Genomic DNA, 22,434 nt, shown 5'->3' with positions numbered 1-22,434 from the left:
GGGGGGGAGAGGAGGGAGGGTTGGGGCAATAAATTTAAGCTTTCTGTACTTACAGATCAGTCTTTCTGTCTTTTGGCTGTGAGTAGGAGACAGTACTTTACTTAGAAGTGGAGAGGGAAAGGAACAAGGAGAAATGATTTTTTTTTTAGGTATATGTTACCTAAGTTACTGTCAAAGGCCAATCATTCTGAGTTTTGTAGACAGCTTTCCTGCTCCCTCTGGGCAGTGGTAGACCTTTGTCTTCAGTTTTCTTTCCTCAGTGCTATTCCTTGCATTCCCCACTCAGAGGAGCTCTTTTTTCATGTACAAAAGAAACCGTAGACAGATGGAATGCATATGCAGAAAGCTTCTCCTCCCCAGTGCTTTCAGAGTTGTTAAACTGTCTTCCAGACGATCATTTCTCCATTGCTTTAGTCTGACAAGCTTCTAGGAAGCAAGAGTGGTCCTAGTACATTGATTTTTTTTTCATTCATTTCTCTCTCATATATAGTTTCTTGAAGTAGAACAGTTTTTTTCTAGACAGAAGGGATGGCAGTATGACACCATATAGACTGACCTGTTCAGAGAGGCAGGAGCTTTCGTAAACTATTAACAGAAGGGTGGGCAAAATGTGGCCCGTGGGCCAGATATGGCCCACCAAGCCATTCTGTCTGGCCCATGGGGCCCCTAAAAGATTTAGAAAACTAATATTTATCTGCCCCTGGCTGCCTGTCATGCAGCCCTCAATGGCTTGCCAAACTCAGTAAGCGGACCTCCGCCTGAAATAATTGCCCAACCCTGTATTATCAGATTCTAATCCAGGTAATGGGATAAAAATCCAAAGCATCTGTGGATGAGTTCTTGCTCTGCAATTCAGCATTTAAGGCCATTTTAAAGTTTTTTGTTCTTCAAGAACAACTGTTCTGTGGGTCTTGTCACATGGGACACTTAACAAGTTTAATCTGAGAACGTAGTAAGCATTACCATGCTGCATTAAAAGTATAACGTGTTCTAAGCTGTCACACTGGTGCTTACTATGATCGAGGACTGTTGGTCTCAGCCCTTGCACTGCAGCAGAGTCTTGAACCATGCTGGGGTTGAACCAACAATCAGCTAATTGTTGGTCCCATCCCCCTCCACTGCCATCCTGTTCAGATTAGAGTCTTGAACTGGCTTCAGTGCAGTGCTAAGGCTGAGACTGACAAACAGTTGGGGTTGTTTTGTTTTGTTTTGTTTTGTTTTGTTTTTGGGGGGTGGGGTTCGGTCTGAGCCTCCCCACCATACAACACTCTCCAACCAACTCTGGTGTGGATTCAGGGCTGAGACCAAATATCAGCAGATTGTGGGTCCCAGCCTCAGAACTGCAATTGATTGTATTATCTGACATTAAGTCCACATGTGTTACTTAATACCATCTAGAGCAGCGGTTCCCAACCCTGGGTTGTGACCCAAATGAGGGTCGTGGGGGCAATGCTGGCAGCGGTGCACACAAAAGACTAACAGCACTGCATGCTGGGAGCACCCCTGCGCCCGGGTTGCTGCTGCACTCTGCTCCCAGCAGCGGGTCGTGGGGGGAAAAAAAGATTGGGAACCACTGATCTAGAGAGACTCTTCACTCAAAAAGACACAACTTTGCTACAATTCAATAGAAGCACAGTTATCCTGTGTTATCCTGCTCGAATGCACTGACTGGTGTTTTAAATGCTTTTGACACATGCTGAACATCCCGTACAGCATGGGCTTGAGTTCAGTGATGGAACATCCGGGGAGGTTAAAGTGTTCTGCATGGGCTTCTGTATCTTTCTGGAATTGATGTCAGATTGGTGTCCATTCATTCTTTCACATAGGAATTGCCCCATCTTTCCACTGTAAACAGAAGAATCTTTGATTTCTTCAACTCGCCTTTGCGTTTCTTAGCAGTGCCCCCTTTCTGGGGGCAAATCCTGACTTTCCTCCTTTCTCTATCCTTTGTTTTTAAACTACCTTATTTCTTTCTATTTAGTACTCCTGCTCTCTGCAAGTCCATCTATATCATCTAACAAAGTGTAGGCTGTTGTCTATAAATGCTCATGCGTCTCTGAACAAGTTGGTCTGTAAGGTGTCACAATACTCTACTTTGTGCCTAACTTCAGACTAATGCAGCTAACTGCCTCTCTTAGCTTTTTCCTAGTGCAGTGAATATATTGGAGGTGGGGAAAGGTTTTTAAAAAAAGAGACAAATTGCAAAGCTAAAGTAAGTATTTTTAGGTTCTCACTGAAACAAGATTTCATTCAAATTTTTACTAGAAGTTTTATACTGCTTAGAGAAAAGAAGTAATATAGTAGTTCCTCTTTTACTCACCCAGGATCATCACAAAACAATAAACAATATGTTTAAAATAGTGATTAACTTTACCTGTATTTGTACTAGGAGCAAGAACCTACGTTTTTCAACAGCGTGTGATCTTTCGAGCATATTAAAAAAAAGAAAGAAAAACAAAATGGGGGTAGAAAGAGGAGGAGAGGAAAGAGTGAAATTACAAACTTCAGAATCTCAGAAAAATAATCCCACTAGCTGCATAATTCAAATTCCAAATAGAAAAAGAAAGCAAGCTCACACTTAAAAATAATACATTTATTTGAAGATAAAAATATGTCCAACAGAATGATTTTCCTTTCCATCAGCAGGCAGGGTAAATATGCACCTTTGTAGACTAACTAATATCTATGTTGTCTTCTGACTGATTTCAGACTAACAGAGCTGGCTGCCTCTCTTTAATTTCCATGGCCATGCAGAAGGGTAATCAGATGCTTAATGGTACTGTAACCTGATCATATTACAGGTCTGACTCGGCAGTCTATCCTTCCTGCCCCTAACAAGAGGGGTTATGTCATTATATCTGTTCCAGAAGTGAGGGTATAAATACTACTCATTATTTTCATAGGAGTAGGGACTTATGTTTTTGATGGCTTTCAGAAACTAAAAAACCTATTTGTATTGTCAGAAATCGTATCTGTTTGAATTCAGATTAAATTGGAGACTTAGATTTTGTCTTCACTGCTAAGATGTTTTTTCATAGCAAGGTGCATAACATAAAATGGTGCTTCTGCTGTAAAATCACAGAGGAGACAAACTCTTTGTATATTTTACACTTAGGTAGGAGGCAATGTCAACACTATTCCCCCATCAATACTTCATCTCTCAATAAAACTACAGTGCCTTTTCTTCTTAAGTATTTTCTGTTGGGTTAGTGAATGCATATTAGTTATCTCAGGATGATCACATCCTGGCAGGTAAGATAAAGTCTTAATTTCTCAATGTAAATGGGGGGAAAAAATACAACAGCGATCCACCGATGATAAAGCATGTTTTTGCTTTAATTGAGCACATTTTAGCAGTGATTAGAAGACCTGCATTTCAGGAATGTTTGAAAGCTTTTTTTTAGTTTGTGGCTTTTTGGATTGGGTTCTCTTTCTTTTACGTTTAGTTATAGATAGAACATGTTTATACCTTTATAATAGATTCCCTAGGTGACGGTATTTCCAGAATATTTCATTTACCGGGTCCTATTCTACCTTCCCAGTTGTTTGTATTAATAAAGCCAAGAAAAAGCATGTGCATGTTCATTTTGTCTCCACAAATCATTTCAGTCTCTGGCCATTTAAAGGAGTCACTGGCTAGTAGAGCTGTTGAAGTTGGTATCTCATAAGTTTACATACCTCAGGGACAAATCCTGACTCCTTTCACCCACACTTCAGAAGACATGTTACAAGAGGGGTGAGAAATAAGCAAGGATTCTGGACAAATCGATTTTAAAACGCTAGGCATGGAAGGAACAAAATACAACGAAGGATTTCTGATTGGGCCAGACAATAAAGCAAGGATGGAGAGGGTGAGAATTATTTTTGCTACCTTTGTCTTTCTTGCAATCAATTCTGGACTTTACTGTAAAAAGGAAGCGGAGTGCAATGTGAGAGCCTTGTTACATGTTGCACTTTGAGCTGCTCAAATGTTGATTGGTGTTAATGCTAGCTCAAGTAGTCATACATTCAAACCAGCAGGGGCTCTAAGGACTAAAAGTTAAGAATGCCCTCCCTTTCTTCCCCTCCCATTCTGGGCTTTCCCCTGCCCTCTTGTCCCGGGGGTGCCCCCTTGCCCCCCAACCCCAGGGCTCTCCCCCTGGCTCTTGTTACTCACCTGCACTCCCCACATGTCCCACCTTACAGCAACCCCTGCCTAACACTGTTTCACTTAGCACTATTTCACTATAATGCTCATTTTAAATTGATACCTGATTTTACTTAGTGCTCAGCGAGTTTCATTATAACACTCACAGTCACCATCTTGGGGCATTAAAAACACTTGTGGTCACTATCTTGGATCATCAGATCGTTTTGGTTTCACTTAACACTCATTTCGCTTAACGCTCAGTTTTTCAGGAACCAATTAAGAGCACTAAGCGAGGGTTGCCTGTACTTGTGGCTACCTACCCAGCCCAGAGGACAGCTAGGCAGGCAGGTTTTCCTTCTCTGCCTGCTCCCCTAGGAGAGTGCTGGCAGCCAAAAGTAAGCTGGGGAGGGAAATAAGAGGCGTTGAGTGAGGATCTGGGGTACTGGAGAGGGGTTGAGAAACAGTGGGCCCAATCTGGGGTGGGGGCAGAGTGTCAATTTGGGCCTGTAGATTTCCCCCTACCCCTCTTCCCACCACCCCCATCTTGCTTTTGACTGCCAGCACGGTTCTGGGGGAGCAGGCAGGGAAAGGGAACCCACATGTCCAGCCCCTGTTGCTGCTGTCACCAGGCTGCCACTCTTCTCTGGGCTGAGGCCAGCTCAAAGAGCAGCTATGGGAGGGATTGGCCAGGCAGGTTCCCCTTCTCTGCCTGTTCCCACAAAACAGTACCAGCGGCCAAAAGTAAGCAAGGGAGGAGGTGCAAAGGGAGGAAATCTGGGGTGCTGGAGGGGGCAATGGACAGTGGGTTGATCCAGGTTAGTGAGGGATGGAGGGAGGGGGTGGTGGGCCTGATCCAGGCCAGTGGAGGAGGAACGGGCAGCAGAGGATGGTGACCCAATCATGGGGGCAGTGGGTCCAATTCAGGCCAGTTGGGGGGAGGGGTAAGTTAGAGGTGGGGTTTTTACACTAACATGTAGATTACAATGGCTACACAGTGTAACGAGCTGGGTGACACAGATCAGAGATAAACATAGCTTGGAGTAGCATAACTCTAAGCTGCCTAAAGAGTGCTTAAAACTAGCTTCACGTGTTAATGTGTGGACAGTCCAAGGGTTATTCATAAAATCATAGATTCATAGATGTAGGGTCAGAAGGGACCTAGGTAGGTCTTCAAGTCTGACCCCCTGCCCTGGGCAGGAAAGAATACTGGGCTTGTGACCCCAGCTAGGTAATTATCAAGCCTCCTCTTAAAGACCCCCAAGGTAGGAGCCAGCACCATTTCCCTTGGAAGTTGCTTCCAGATCCTAGCCGCCCTGACTGGGAATAAGTGCCTTCGGATGTCTAGTCTGAACCTACTCTCAAACAACTTATGGCCGTTATTCCTTGTTACTCCAGGAGGTGGTTGGGGGAACAGCATCTCTCCCATTCCATGCTGGTCCCCCCTGGTAAGTTTATAGACGGCCACCAGGTCCCCTCTCAGCCTTCTCTTGTGAAGGCTGAAGAGGTTCAGGCCTCTCCTCGTAGGGGTTGCCCTGCTGTCCCCGGATCATGCAAGTGGCCCTCCTCTGGACCCTCTCATTGCTGGCCGCATCTCTCCTAAAGTGTGGTGCCCAGAACTGGATGCAGTACTTCAGCTGTGGCCTGACCAGTGTTGCCTAGAGGGGGAGGATCACCTCCTTGCCCCTGCTCGTGATGCATCTGTGGTTGCATGACAAGGTGCGGTTAGTCTTACTGACTGTGTCCTCACATTTGCAGCCCATGTTCATTTTGGAATCGATAATGACTCCAAGATCTCTTTCTGCCACTGTGTTTTTGAGAAGGGAGTTCCCCAGCTTATAGGTATGCTGCTGGTTCTTACTGCCCAAGTGCAGTACCCTGCACTTGTCGGTATTGAATCCCATCCTATTCTCATTCGCCCACCCTGTAACCTGTCCGGATCCAGCTGTATCCTGTCCCCCACTTCTAGCATGCCCACCTTGCCCCAAATCTTGGTGTCTTCAGCAAATTTGAACAGGGTGCTTTTCACCCCCTCGTCCAAGTAGCTAATAAAGAAATTGAACAGTGCAGGCCCGAGGACCGAGCCCTGGAGGACTCCGCTGCCCACATCCCTCCAGGTCGAATATGACCCATTCACCACCACTCTCTGGGTGCGGCCCTTCAGCCAATTTGCGACCCATCTGACAGTGTAGGCATCAATACCATAGTCACTTAGCTTTTTAATGAGAATGGGGTGGGAGACAGTGTCAAAGGCCTTCCTGAATTCCAGAAAGACTGCATCTACCACGACATCTGCGTCCAATCATTTTGTGACCTGATCATAGAAGGCAATCGGGTTGTTCTGACAGGACCTTCCCCTAATGAACCCATGCTGGTTGCCCCTGAGCATCATCCCCCCTGCTGGTCCTTCACAGATGTGCTCCTGGATAATCTTCTCAAAGAACTTCCCCAGGATCAAAGTAAGACTAATGGGGACCACATTGGCCTTCCAGTCATCTGACACCTGGCCAGAGCACCATGAGTGCTTGTAAAGCTGTGCCAGGGGCCCCTTGATAATCCCGGCCAATTCCCTCAGAACCCTGGGGTGGAGAGCATTTGGACCTGCTGACTTGAACACATCCAGCCCCTCCAGAAGTTCCCTAACTCCATCCTTCCTGACCCTAGGCCTGGCGGAGTCTCTCCTGAGTCCGTCCTGAATCTCGGTGGGGGAGTCCCAGCCCCTGCACAAAAAAATGGTTACAAAGGTCTGCCTTTTCCTCTTGTGCAACCACCAGATTGCCAAGCATATGCTGCAGGGGCCCCATGTTACCCGGTGCCTTCTTCATACTCCAGATGTATTTAAAAAAGGATTTTTTGTTGTCCTTGATCCTTGATGCTAGCCCTAGTTCCGTATCTGCCTTAGCTTTCCTAACAACCCCCCTACAGTCCCGAGCAATGGAGGTATACTCCTCTTTGGTGATAGCCCCTCCCTTCCACTGGGTGTATGCCTCCTTTTTGGCTTTCAGGCATTCCTGAATATCTTTGAGCCAGGGGGACTTTTGAGCACTCTTGCCTCCTTTGATTCTTGTTGGGACTGTCACCCTTTGGGCTCAGAGGATCGTCTCCTTGAGGAACGACCACTCATTTTGGACACCCAGTTCCCCTGCCTTCCAGGACCCCAGTGCCTCTCCTACCAATCTCCTAAACTCATTGAAGTTGGCCCTCTTGAAGTCAAGGGCTACTGCCTTGCTGCAGGCCCTTGACACCCTGTGCTAGATAGTAAATTCCATTAGGCAATGATCACTGTCGCCCAGGTGGTCAAGAACCTAGATTCCCCTCACCAGGTCATCGCCTGTGGCCAGGGCCAGGTCCAGCAGGGTATTCCGTCTGGTAGGGCTGTGCACCTCCTGGGTTAAGTGGAGGTCCTGTATCTCAGCAAGGAACCTTCATGAGCGGTCCGCCTTGGCCAAGTGCCCCTCCCAGCAGATGTCCGGGTAATTTAGATCACCCATGATGACTACATCCCTTGCCTTGAAAGCCTCCTCAAGCTGACCCAAGAACTGGCGGTCCAGCTCTTCCCCTGGGTTGGGTGGTCTGTAGTAGACCCCCACCATTAAGTCCCTTTCCCCACGATCCCCCTGTATTCTGACCCAGTGCACTTCAGGCTGCCCCTCCTCTGACCCCATCCTGTTAGTTGAGGACATGTATTGCTCTTTGACGTAGACCACCACACCTCTGCCTTTCCTCTCTATTCTATCCTGCCTGTATAGTCCGTAGCCTCTAATGTTTACTGCCAGTTGTGGGATGAATTCCACCAGGTTTCTGTGAGACCTACTATGTCTGGGTTTGTACTAGCTATCCGGAGGGTGAGTTCCTCCTGCTTATTCCCCATGCTATGAGCATTAGTGTAGAGGCATTTAAGGCCTGTATTGGTGTATGCACCACCCCCCAATTCTTAGGACTATCCAGACCCCTGTCACTTACCTGGGTACTCCTTGTGCATGTCACCTGTCTTGGCTGGGAGGTGTCCTCATGTCCTCCTGTGGCCCCATCCCCCAGTGAAGCTAGTTTAAAGCACACTGTACGAGATCAGCCAGCCTGGAAGAAGAGACATGCTTGCCTTTAGGGCAGTTAAGAGTTCCAGTAGCTATCTAAAACGAATGTGTAACAAGGCCCTAAGATGGACACTATATCAATCCTAGTAAAACTGGCCCCTTTCGGTATCCCCAGTCAGAGTTGTCCAAGCTTTTTATTTTGAAGGCCTGATTATGTTTAAGCTTAAAAGTTACCCTTAGATTTCTTTGAAATCTTCCTCTATAAGAATCTAACACACAGTTTCTACTAGCAATCATGTTTGCTAACTTCCTTCACCACATAGACATGCCTTTGTTAATGGATTGGAACTTTCAGATATGGTTCCAAAAGACTTCAAAAAAATCACTTTGGAACTACAAGAGGCTGAGGCCTAATCCAAATTTCAGTAGGAAAAGGTTTGGAGGACTAAGCAACAATCTCAGAATAGCCCTGGTTTAGCCATTGCTGAACGTTTTGTAGCTCCTTTGGCATTAAAGCATACAATTGTATAAATACTTCATCCTGTGATATTCATAGTTTCTGACTTCTGTGTTAATCTGAACTGACATAAGGAAATTTCATGTACAGTGAATGTCCACAAGATGGCACTTTTTTTCTTTTTACCTCTATTGCAATTGTACAAATGGATCTTTAATGGCCATTTAAAAAATTATATTTAGGGATTTTGAAAACAGGAGGATTTTTAAAATAGTTGATTAGCCATGTTTTTATGTGCAGTTAGTGTTCGGCAGGTGGTTCCATCCATTTGGAGCTTTTTCCATTGCACTAATAGGAAGATGGAAAGGACCTTGTTATTCTAATCATTGTCCACAAAATAATTCCATTTTTTATGATATTGGATATAAACTTTTATTGTAGATCCTTGTAATACCACATCTTGATTTTAAATAATTTCTGATCATAGATTAAAAATGTAACCCATTTTCCCCATGTTTCAAATATTCCCATAACCAGCTGCCAGTTTGTGTGTGTATACACATACATATACTAGATGGCTAGATGATATAGCGTCAGACTTACAGAAACTAAATTTGGACAACTGGAGGATAAAGGCACAGGTTAGACAGGAATGGATGAAGATAGTGGGCATGAAAAGGGCCTGTAGTGCTAAATTATACGTATCGATGCATGTCAACATCTACAAACTAGCTGGTTCTGGCTTGATTATCTATTCACATTGTTTCAATGAACTGATCAAAGAAATTTTAAAAACAAAATTGACACAATCTGATTTAGTTTGAAAGGTGAATTAATTTTAGCAGTGGCTGTCACTGGCCAAGAGAGTATTCATGAATATTTGTTGTGTTATTCCATTTAGAAGTTGTAGTTGTGGGTCTGACTCTAGGAGATGCTGGAGGCCTGAAGCCCAGTTGCCTGTAGTGGGAGGTGAACATATTTAATACCACATAGCCTTGGGCCTGACCTTAACCCAGTCAGAATAGGGGGGGAAAGCTCCTCATCTTGTATTTGCATACAAGGAAATCTCATGAAATACATTGTCTATCATTAAGCTGATGCCAAAAGCAGCATGTGCTCAGTAATGGAAACAAATTATGACATTGATCAAATGCAGCCAACAATGAGCCCGACTATAAAATGCATCGCCCCTATTGAGTAAACATATTGAAGGTAGCTTACCACAAGGATCAGTTAGTGTATCCCATCTGAATGTGGTATACAGTAGTGCCCATTGCACTCAGTCTCCCTCAGCACTGTTTCTCTCCCAAGTCATAGTGAGCCACTACTTTTGAATACATTTCAACTTCGTCTTCACTCCCACAGCTGAGCTGTGCTTTTCTTTTCCATTTCCAATTATTCTCATTTCTTCACCAGTCTTAAATGTTTGGCAAACATCACCAAACAAGGCCCCAAACAGTTAACCCAGAATCCCTTTGTCACCCCGTCTCAGTCTGTCGCAGATGCTTAGTGTGGTCCTGCCCTCCATGAGGTGGAGCTGGACCAGATTGCCCTGCACCTCACTGCATACAAATTTTGGAGGATCCCAAGACTGATAACAAGAACACCCAGTTTTAGTCATGTGTGGGGTGCTAATTAGTACATGGATCCTTTGTGGGGGAGGAGGGAGAAAAATGGTATCTAGTATACATACACATACTGAGTAGTGTTGAGCTATGGGGTAACCATGGCTTGAAATGCTGTTGGCTCTGCTGGGGCCCAGCTCAATGAAGTGTATGATAAATCATACGCCTTTTGGCTTTGGACTGATATCATGTATAGTTTGTATTATATGCAAATAGATACAAAAATGCTGCCTAGAAGTGTGTTCGTGGAACATCTGTACTAAAACTTGCAGCAATTAAAAAAAAAAAAAAAAAAAGTAAAATGCATCAATTCTGGATGAACTGTGTCTATGAGTACCCATAGTAACTTGCCTGTATGCAACTAATGTGTTTATTTCAAGGTCAGTGTTTTAAAATTTGCCCCTCACTTCCATGTCCTCAGCAAGGCCTGACAGGGAGTTGCATGGGGAAGAAGTTGGAGGGGGTACAGAAAGCAAAAGAGCCACCTGACTCCCCCCTCCATTGTATTTTCCCTGCTGTAGCAGTGAAAGAGGGATAAATTCAAGGCACCCCTCCAATAATTAGATTCGATACCTGGAAAACTATAACAAATTAATAAATTTTACATATATAGAATCTAATTATTGAGGGTTGTCTTGTATTCAAGGCTATCTTATATTTGAGTGAACACAGTACTTTTTTTCCCCTAAAGGCTGATTCACTTATTCAATGTACAGGCTTTCTTAAGCCTATTTATTTCTGTTCAGTGTATTTGAGTGCAGCTTCTTTTCTTCCATAAGCAATGGAACCACTTGGACAGATTAGTTGGGAAATCAAAATCACCCTTTCTAGCCTTCATGCATTTAAATCACTGTTGCCTATTTTAATGCGGCACTGCAACTTACAAACCTAATTACATTTGTTCAATACAGTAATAACGAGGCTGCACTTGTGAAGTTATAAACTAAGTGAATGCCGAAAAATAACTAAGTTTTGACTCACTTAAAAATGCTAATACACATTATATGTAATTTAGTGTGGTGTTACAGCTGAAAGAGCACTTCTATTCTATCTTGCTATTTTCACTGGCTTTATAGCTTTCCCCCAAATTGCATTACATTCTTATTTTCATCCCAAATGTGAATTTCTGTGGGAGATATGAAGAAATCCCATTCAGCTGTTTTGTGTTTTATTGCTCAGATAACTCAAAATGATTTAATTTTAAAAGTCAAAGCTTGGCACATCTGTACTGTGTTTGCAAAAGATGCTGTAGCAGTTCCATGTGTTGCTACCTAAAACTGAGTCCAGAGGGAAAAGAAATGAAAAAGTTAGTGACCTACATTGTATTTCCTTCCTAAAATTGTTTGAGACATGAACATGTATGGAGCAATGTTGTTGGGGATCAGCTTTAGTCACTTAACTGCAAGCTGCCCCCATTACTCCTTTGCTGATTCCAGAGCCTCCTCCACAGGACTGCTATGGAGCGTTGTTTATCAGCAAAGGTGTGGGATGCTTTCTTTGTAACTATCCTGCAGGGTTGCCAACCAAAGCAGTTTTGTTTTGTTTTTTAATTGACAGTCTACCACGTTTTTACTGATAACCAATCCTTCCTTTTTAACTGACATACATTTTACATAATGTAGATATTACACTTCTACAAGGCATTGGATAGTAATAACAAAAGCTAGATTCAAATTCAGGGGTTTCATACCAACTTTTGACATAATCTTACTTAACTCCAGCAACGGTTTTATACCATGCTAACAGTCTTACTTGATGGTCTTACTTAAGACAGTCTTACTTGACTGCAGCACTGGTTTTATACCATGCTACCTCATCACAGGGGTCCCCTGCTTACCCGCAGGCACCCTGATATCCCTGACTGCACCCTACGCCATGCTGTTCCCACCCCAGCCCACCCTCCAGTGTCACCCCCCACAGGCCCTGCTCCCCCACTCCTGGCACAGACCTTTACCTACCACCTTTCCCCACTCCCAGCTCCATAGTGCTGTCCTAGCCACACTACTCCTCTCCCTGTTCTGCCCTGTGTCTCACTGCCCTGGGCCACACAGCCCTGCCTACATTAAAGGCAGCAGCCATTACAGGCAGAACACAGCAGCAGCACCTGGGTGGGTAGGAGGGGACTACAGAGGCTCCTGTGGGTTCCAGAGTCCTGATAGAGCAGGGTTTCTTGACCAGTGGGACACATCCTCTAGGTGGGACTTGGGTTGTGGTGGTGAAACTAGAAGTGCCACGGCGGGTCTTCCAGTTTCACTTCTGTGCATTTTGATTGGCCACCAGGGACACCCCCCTCACTCATTGACCAGTGGGACCAGGAGTTTTTGACCTTATGTAGGTGGGGCATAAGGTGTAAAAGGTTGAGAAGGCTGTGATGGAGAACTCCCTGTGGGGTGCTGAGCTGCACTCCTGCTCAGACACACGGTGGAACTTCTCTCCTCTGCTTGTCCAGCAGCAGTTTTATCCAGCATCATTCTGACTACAGATCTTCAATCAAGCTCACTGTTTCTTAGCTTTTTGCAGACATCTCCATTTTTTATGAACTTTGTGGTTTAACCTTTTTAAGGACTGTAAATTTATGGACAGTTGGTTACTATGCATCCTGCCCCTTCCTGCACAATATGCTCTTTATTTTAGCCAAAGAATTTAGCCTTCCATGTGAATTTAATGTTTGTACTGACATATTTACTCTCTCACCTGAATATTTAGACTTAAAATGAATGCATGTCCAAATTATATATATGGGTGAGACATTCAAATAAATATTTGTGTTTTTATTTGGACACGGGTGCCTTGAGAATTATGTTGCTTTGAAGCTCTTGTTACATTTAGGGGAACTGGTAACTCAAGAAAACATGGTGCTTCAACACATTTTAAAAAGCATTGTCTCCCTTTGTGCCTGTTTTTCAAAACAAAGAATTAGCATATAAAGAATGGCCCTAAAACAGTGTTAAGGACCAGATATTTTTTTAAGACATCTATAAAAAATAGTTATGGTTCCTGAGCAACTTGAATGGTCATACTTTACATACTGGCATCATTAAAATCAAAGTTTACTGCTTGAGACACCAGCAGAATACAGGTCACCTTTCTTTACAAATGAGATATCATGATGCTGTAATAAAAATTACTTAATGTGCTAGCGGGTCTTGGTCGGGGTGGGCAAACTGTGGCATGCATTCCACAAGTGGCATATAAAGTCCTTCTGTTTAGCATGCAACAGATCGGGATGGGGCAAGGAGCAGAGCGGGCAGGAGCTTAACTTGTGGCATGTCTGCCAAAAAGGTTGGCCACCACTAGTCTAAATTAATGTTGCAGAAGAACTGTGCTAGCTACTTTCATTGGCTTCCCAGATTAAAATATCAATGCTAATTTAACATTTTTTTGTTTTTAATAGACATTAAATTTTATATGAAATGGTAGTATTTTTAATTAACAAAGCCATATAATTTCCCCTGATAACGGGGAATATAACAAAGAAGGGTCTTAAATATATGATATAAACTGTATGTTGACTCCATACTCTGGGAGAGCAAAGATCTATCATGACTGAGTCAGAGGACTGTTTCCCTCTCTGTATTTATGTGCCCCTCCAGAGAACTATGGAGGTAGAATGTCCTAATGCTAAAAAGGTTTGTATTCCTTGGGAGGGGAGGTGGGGAAATTGATATGTCAAAAAGTTCAAAAATAGCTTTCATTTTTTTTTAACCAAACATATGCTAATCTAAGATAAACTATGGTCAACTGACTACTTGCTTTAAACCTGATGATACCTTCTGGTTAAAACAGGTCTTCAAACCATGGGCCAAGGCCCACATTATTTACTCGGTCAAGGTTTATTAACCTTTGCTCAAGACTTTGCCTTCATCCAGCACTCCACTACCAACTTGTCCTTCCAGAATCAGTAGGAGATCACATACCATTGATAGGAGTCAGAAGTCAACTGTTTTCATGTCTACCTCGAAAATATGAGCTTATCGACCCTATGTCCAAAGTTTTAATTAGCCTAATTATTTTTGTCTGAATATTTAGAGTTCCTGACTGCTTATCTTTGCCTGGCTAAAAACATTTCTTGATGAGCAGAGCTTAGTCTTTGAAATTCTGTTGCCATTCTTACTTGAAAAACAGGGAAGGAATGACATTTCCTATTTAACTCAGCTGTCTCCTTGGTTTGAGAATCTCATCTCCAAAATAAATAGTGGCTTTATTTGTGTAGTTCAGGTAATCTCTTGAACATCTTGTGCATTCTGGAGGGCCTAACAAATAGGCCCTTGAAGCTGTGAAGGAGTTCAGGAAACTGTTTCAGAAACAATAAACTGGCCACAGTGATTTCTGTCACTCTTCTAGCCATTATTCTCCCACAAAGCCATTTTGTTGATGTCCTAAGATTATTTCGTTAAAAAAATACTAGTGATTTGGGTGTCTCCTTTTTATAAGAGTCTACCTCAGTGGCAGGCAATTATTTTGGGTGGAGGGCCGCTTACCCAGTTTTAGCAGGCTGTCGAGGGCCTCATAGGTAGCCCTGCCCCTTGACAGGTGTCCCATCCCCTGGTCACCATCTTGGGACCAGTGTCTTTGGTCCCAAGACTTTCGGACATTGGTCCCATGTCCCAGGGCCAGCACTGGTGGGGCCCAAAGCGGGGCACAGGTTGGCAGGGGTCTGTGGAGCCAGGCTGGGCTGCACCAGCAGGGAGAGGGGGGAGCTGTGCACCCCCTGTGTGCCTCACTGGGCAGTGTTGGCTGCTGCTGCCCGCCCAGAGCTCGCGCACTGGGCAGCCCACAGGCAGCGGTTATGGCAAACACTGCCCGGCATGGCAAGTGTGGGGGCCGCAGCTGCTGCTGCCACACGCAGCCCCAGTGGGCGAGCCCAGAGCTGTGCGGGGCCCAGGCTGGTAGTGGGGCTGGGTTACAAGGTGGTGCTGAGTGCAGGTGGGGGAAAGCAGCTCCTTGCCCACCCCATGGCCAGCACCCCATGCTACAACTGCTCGCTGCCTGTGCCTGCTCCAGACAGCCCCGCATGGGCTGCAAGTGGCTGCTCCAGACAGCCCTGGCCATGGGGCAGGTGAGGGGCCGCTTTTCTCTGTACCGGGAAAGAGCAGGAAAGGAGCCTGGGGAAAAGCTGAGTGTGGGGGGGGAAGCAGCCCCTGCCCCACCTCGTGGCTGGCACTCCCTGCTGCAGCTGCTCACAGCCCACGCGGGGCTGTCTGGAGCAGGCACAGGCAGCCCCAGGCGGGCTGCGAGTAGCTGCAGTGCGGGGCACCAGGCATAGGGCAGGGGAGGGGCCGCTCTGCCCCACGCTCAGCTTTTCCCTGGGCCACTTCTCCCTGGGCTCCTTCCCTGCCCTTCCCCCCTTTACCTGCAGTTACAGCATGGGGCAACTGCATGGTCCCAGGCCAGGAGCCCTGGCTTGGGCTTCCGACTGGGGGGGCCAGGCTGGGGGCCCTGCTGTTGTGGGAGCCCACCGGGGCTTCCCCTGGGTCCTACTGCCCTTGATTTCTGTCATTTTTGACAGGAACCAAGGGCAGAGAAACATTTTCTAAATTTTTTAGGTGTCCCACAGGCTGGATACAATGGCCTCGCAGGCCGGATCTGGCCCACAGGCCGTATTTTGCCCACCCCAGTCTACCCTCTGTAAGATGGACCTTTTTACAGTGTCTGTACTTGGACAGCCATGCTTACTTGTCACCTATGGAACTTAGGCCTAAATATTTAATCATTAGTGTGCCAATAGGAACATTGCCAAGATCCCCTTTAATATTTTAGGGTATGCAGCAAGGGTATATTCTGATGAATGTACTGTCTTTTACATGTCTTCCGGAATAATGTTTGAGATGCCTCAAATGTATGATTGATCTCTTCTCTCTCCTTCCAGTAGGAAACTTGCACTGTTCTCAAGGGAGGTTTTGCTCATGAAGAGACTCAACAGAGCATTAGAATAGAACTGCCTCTCTTAGCCAGTTGTCGGTTCTCCTGGGTGTTTCACTGCCCAAAATTCTTGACAAAAGCCTTTATGCACATACAGGAATAGGCAACAATTGTGCTTTGCCCTGTTCTGATTGTAGACCTAATACTTTCTGAATGCTTGTGGAATTCCATGGTAAACATAGCATGGGTCAACAAATGGGCATATTGTCTTTGTCCTGTTCCTTCATTCCCTAGCATTTAAATGTTGACATTCGTTGTTGCAGCCAGAAGCAAGGTAGAGGTCCACAGCATTTAAAACACTAGCAATGTGCATTGGCTGGTGAACTGGTCATAACACACACAAATGTTTTAAGGTTTCTTATATCTCTTCTAAATTAGGAGTCAAACCATACTTTTGTCTTTAAGTTGTAAGAAGCTTATCTTCATTTGATTCTTTTCCTAACTATTTTCGCTTTGGCCCATCTGGATATCTGCAAGGTTAGCCAGTGAGGAGGTCCTGTCTTTGTTTAGATATGATATTGCCAAAGAACCGGTTTTGGAGAAACATGCTGGCAAGTCAATAAGTAGCATTATTTCTTTTAAAGCCATCCCCAGCATTGTGTTACAGAGCACAGTGCTGTTGGAGATGACCTGTATTAAAAGAAAAGTCAAATGGAATTTGCTATAGGAAACCCCACAGCACCTCATGCACAGGTCTCGGGTGGTGCTGCTGTTGTGCATGGTTAAGCAGCTGCTGTTCCACCCCAGAGCCTGCTGACTGTCAGTAGGGAGGTGTGAAATGGTTTTGTTTCTTTCTGCTAACTACATAAATGAATATTTTATTCTTTCTATAAAAGGAATACACAGAGATAAGCAGTCTAAACAGTTTGAGGCAATGATAGCAGCTTTGAGATATATATAGTTTAAGTGTTCAGTTTGCAAGTGTTAAAGCTAAACTAGTTTTATGTAAGGGAGATAAAGGAAAGGTGGCATTGAAAAGAAAAAAGGAAAATTGTAAAGGAAATACTATATTTGAATGTCAGAATTAGTTATGTGTCTAGGAAACAGCTAAAATATTCTCTTGCAATCTGTATCTGAATTCTTGTAAATGGCTGCCTCTAAAAAGGACTCCATTTTGTCAGTGCTTGTTTGTTTTCTTACTATCAGTGTCAGTTTATCATTCCTAAGTTGCCGTCATTCTGAGGATGAGCTGTATTGTTTTTGCCTTCCTAAAATCCATCCCTTTATGAAATGATTCCCTTTTCTGAACACAAAATGTTCCTCAAGCCAAGTAGGCCACATGTAAAGTTATTTTCTCATGCTCCTTTCTTCCATCCTTGCAGATAATGCGGTCTGTGCCCCTATTGGAGCAAAGGGGAGATGCAAGGAGACTACAGCCAGGCTCCGAAGGGGCTTGAGAGTCAGTTGAGTCAGATACTGAGGGATGTGCAAGAAGACATAACACAATGTGGCATTTATGTGCTGAGCAGATGGAGTGATGGGTAGACAGTTTGTGGTGGAACTGAGATGAGGCTAAGGCTAGGTACAGACATTCAAAAAGCCTGAGGCAAAATTGATTTAAGTTGCATGGTTTTCTGTAAGCTGCATAGTTTAGATCATTAGGAAACAGAACACATATATTTGCCCTTTTGTGGGGTAGGCAAACCTTAGCCTGGGTTTTGCCATTTTTAAACTAGTCTGTGTGCTGAACTTCTGTTTTGGGTATAGATCAGTTTTGTGTGCAAAACTTCTATTATAGGTATATACTGGTTTCCAATCAGTTATACCAGTAGAAGTGTAACATCTGTACCTGGCCTAAGATGGAGAGCACAGCTTGCAGATAGTGTTGGGTATGGATGGGGCTCAGGTGTGATAGTGGAAATTTCAGGAGTTGCAAATGAGAAAAAGAAGTGCTGTTTATAAGTAAAACAAAGTGGAGGCTAAAGAAGGGTGAAATTTTGTCTGTTGACCCCAAGACATAAATTCCCTTGCCTGCTGAAGGGAAAGTGTAGGATTTTGAGGCATGACCTGTTAAGTTTGTTACTTCCATTGTCTCTGTGAATGGCTGGAGTCTGATGTCTTTTTAACTGCCATATGTTCACAATGGAACTGAGTGTGGAAATTGTGCTTTCTTTTGATCTGATGGGTGGAGCAGAGACTTCTCTCTCCTGGCACAGGCAGTTCTCTGGGTCTGTGGTGTGGCACTCATCTTCAGCGCAGGTCTGATTCTGCTCTTGGACCAGTGTAGCAGTAAGCTACTGTGGACAGCTCATCCTCATTCTGTTCATACTTTTAACACGGAAGTATCCTACAGTATTTTCCTCTTGTATTGTAAATTGCTTTGGGTCTCAGATTAAAAGTGCTATATCACTGTAAGAGTTTTTTTGCTGTATGTAATCTAACTGTATAGATATATCTGACAGGTATTTTTAGAAGCTTAAAAGGTTAGGTCAACTATTGAAAAAGCATCTGTTTCTTACTGATCTGGTTCAGGCTGGCAAGTTATTGGATTTCATTGTGGCTTTAGGATAGGTATTTTCCAAAACCCCATTATCATATTTCAAGAAGTACTTTTGCACACCCACCTGCCAGTGTTTTTATCTTTCTTGTTTCTGAACACAGCAAAATTCTGTAGTCTTTAAAAGTGATCACTGCTTGGGGGAGAAGGGATATTGGTAACCTATTTCTGAGACATTTCTGTTTTTAAAGGTACAGTAACTAAATACTCTGTCAGGCTAATCCAGCTAAGACGCTATAAGCACAATTCTGAAAAACCTGTTATTCACAAACTTATTATTCACAATTCTGAAAAACTTATTCACAACTTACTAGTGAATATAGCACTAGAATCCTATTGTTTTCAGTTTGAATTTGTGCAGTAGTAAGCATTCATAGCACTAAGCTTTTTACATGCATATTCTGCAGTATTGTCAAACCTTTAGAAAATCAATGTTCAGATGAACTGGATATAAATTTAACTAGAAAATAGAGTAGAGGAAAAAAAAGATGCATAAGTTACCAGTTTATCAAGAAACCATTTGGTAGACCTCAGATATTACACAGAGTGGAGCTGCAGTAAAATTTAGTGGGAGGTTATAGTGATGGCTAGAAAGTACTGCTATGTTAATGGGAACCTGTAATTTGGATTCAGTTTTGCAGCACCTTTTATTTTCTTTATGTTTGCATCTGGCCTAAATTTCCAAAGCAGTTAGCGATTCTAGCTTTAATTTTTGGATTCTCAAATGAAAACCTTAAAGAAAAGCATCAAAATGTTAACGCATCCAAAAATACTAAATATTTTTTTAAAAATAGGATCATATCAATCAGGTTTTTTTTAAATGGATGCTAATACTTCCACATAATGTTTGGACATTTTTTTTCCTTTTTGTAGCAAAGTAGTTTATATCAAATAATAACAGTAACTGTATTTACAGACTCAAATGAACACTTAAAACTCTGCCTCACTATCATCGTTGCCCTGTGCTTGCTCTATAGTATTTTATATCAGATAACATTTTTTAAAATTACAATAGAAATAACCTTTGTTTTTTTTATTCCCTAATGTGGAATGGCCTCAGGGCATTCTGACAGCGTTAAGGCAGTAAAACATGCAGACAGACTTTTAAACAAAATACTTGTGCACAGCTGCATAACATAAATCATTCCTTCCAGTTTCTGAATTATAAATGTTTGCTATATGAAAGTTTCCATGGTTCTTGTTTGACTTTATCAAGCTGGGGTTTTTTGAGGGGTGGGGGTTGTTTTGTTTTGTTTTTTGGTTTGGGAAGAATATTGCTGCTTAATTTTATAATCATACTGCCCTTTGTTGCAATTAGAATATAGCCATGGTGCAATCACAAAGAGGTTAGATTGCCAAGATCCATTTATTTTCATAAGAGTCAGCTCATAATTTACAAATAATATAGATGTTGTCCTTTATTTAAGTCATTTATTTGTAAATCAAACCAATGCATACATTGCTTTTAAAGCGTCAATAAGCAGAAGAAAAAAACAGCTAATAGTGTAATAATATTCAGCAGGGAATATAAAACTGTTATTTTTACACACAGGTTTTGCCTTTTTTCACGTGACATCAGAACAGCACTGAGGGATCAAATTCCAGTGCTTCTGGAATGAATCTCCTAACACTACTTTAAATTAAAATATAAAAAAAATCAAAGTAGCAATGAATAACGATTTCTGCATCTGCTGCTGTTGATTTTCTTTCACTGATAGAGTATCGGGTGGACAGCTGAAGACCTCCCTCCAGTTGCAAGGCACTTGGCAGACAACCAGGAGTTGGTGGCACATCTGTGTGACCTCTTGAGGATTTTGATGATGGAATTTTGGGGAGCCATTTATTTTACACCTATGATCATTTGTTAGTAATTATTATATTTATAAAGGGCTTTAATATGAAGGCACTTAAGGCACTAGATAAACAATTACAATATCATGTGAAATAATTAAAATGTCTCAAAATATACTGTAAAAAGCTAAATAAAATTACATGATGGAGGGGTTAAGGTGGAACAATTACTGGGCATAGCTGACAACAGCAAAAACAAAATGTCCCTGAATTAGAAACCTTTTGAAATGTCAGTGGATGAGGAGAGATGGAATAATGCTACGGCGCATATGCAGGGAAGAAAGTTTCATACTTTAAGGGAATGCTAAACCAAGATTTGTACAACTTAACTTTAGCAGTGAACTTTCTAAAAATATGGATAAAGGATGCCCTAGGACGGATATATGACAGTACAAGGTTCATAGAATAGGTCTTAAATATAGTCATATCTCTACGTCTTTGTGACAGGTGAAAGCTTACGGATATGTTTTGATGCATTAGACAGTATTGGTGCCAGCAGGTATTTGCCTACTAGAGCCTGGGATATAGCAGAAGCTGGCTATCTAATCCCAACCATGGTTGGCTAAATTCACAACAGTCATATCCTATAACATACAGAGTGGCAGTAACTGGCATCCACTTCCAAGGGAGATGAACTCAACTTCTTGCAGGAGACACTTTGGTACTTGATAGGAGCAGGAATCATATTTAGGGAATAATGGTAGGAACAGATGGTTCAGTGATCTGCCACGATACAGCTACAGTGGAGGCCAAAATCTGGTCCTCTTTTGTCAGCTGTGGTATTTTACAGCTCCTGATGAATTGTCAGCAAGTCAAAAGACAGTAAGTTAGAAAAGCAGTTTATTTTAGTGACAAATGCCAAAGCAAGTGATCATTAAATTTAGGGGTTGTTAGGTGTCCTGTTGGAGGCAAATCAGTAAGGCATTGTTACTGTTGGCATCTGATAACTTTTGCTAATTGGAGCTTGTACCTCTTATAAAAGAATACAAATACTGTTTTTAACTTCTAGAACATTATTAAACCTATATTTAGATAAGTTTCATTATTCTTTCAGATACTGATGAATACAGACCACCTGTATGGAAATCTTACTGTAAGTATTCCAGTTTTTAAAAAAAAAAAAAAAGTCTGATAGAAGTCTAATATGAAAAAGTTTCATGTCTGGTTTTTTAAAACATTTACAATATATTTTTTTCATCAAGATATGAGATCAGGAAACATTGTGCATTAATGAAATGAACAGCACGTAACAGGATATATCATTGTTTGGTGATAACTGCACTCCTTGATGCCAGAGACCAAGTGCGCATATGTAATTCAAAACCTGGATTCTAGAAAATTTACTAACTTGAGTGACCCAATTAACGTTAGGGGGAATATCCAAATGCAAGAATCTAGCAGGCCATATCCATTACAAACCTGTTGTCACATGGGAAATTTTAGGACCCATGTGACTTAATCACATGTGTCCCAGGACTTGAAACTAGGTTTGATCAGAAAAATGCACGTGAAATACTATCTCAGACTTGACAGTATTAGTCCTGTTTCACTCATGTTCTCTTATAACCCAGTGAGGTTTTGGGAGCCTGCCAACCATCTCACCTGCTTGGCTGCTGGATAGCCTGGGCTTCCAACCTGAATTCCCCATCCTGCAGTTTAAGACCATTACTCCTTGCCTTCTCCCTGTGGCCAGAGAGAAGTGTTCATCACCACCCTCTCTGTAGCCACGCTTCATGTATTTGAAAAATATTATCAAATCTTCCCTCAGTCTCCTGTTCTTCTGAATAAATAATCCCAGTTCTTCCAACTTTTCCTCATAAGTCATATTTCTTAGACCACTAATCATTTTGACTTCACTCTGAGGGACTCTTTCTAATTCAGCCTCATGTTTCTTGAAGTGGGTTTCCCAAAACTGGACATGG

At 42.9% G+C, this 22,434-nt stretch overlaps 1 protein-coding gene across 2 annotated transcripts in view; it reads left to right on the top strand.

The window, feature by feature from the left end:
• The window catches only part of CHN1 (chimerin 1), a 176,734-nt gene that overhangs the window by 20,000 nt on the left and 134,300 nt on the right, over nt 1-22,434 (top strand). For both annotated transcript variants that reach the window (XM_019522955.1, XM_019522953.1), the window contains exon 2: nt 21,567-21,605. In XM_019522955.1, the coding sequence (XP_019378500.1) occupies nt 21,567-21,605 (39 nt within the window). The remainder of the gene's footprint in view (nt 1-21,566; nt 21,606-22,434) is intronic.

Source organism: Gavialis gangeticus, unplaced genomic scaffold (genome assembly GCF_001723915.1).
Source record: "Gavialis gangeticus isolate Ggan-Ray unplaced genomic scaffold, GavGan_comp1, whole genome shotgun sequence".
NCBI lineage: Eukaryota > Metazoa > Chordata > Crocodylia > Gavialidae > Gavialis > Gavialis gangeticus.
Note: the sequence above shows the minus strand (reverse complement) of the source record. Positions and strands in the feature narration are given on the sequence as shown.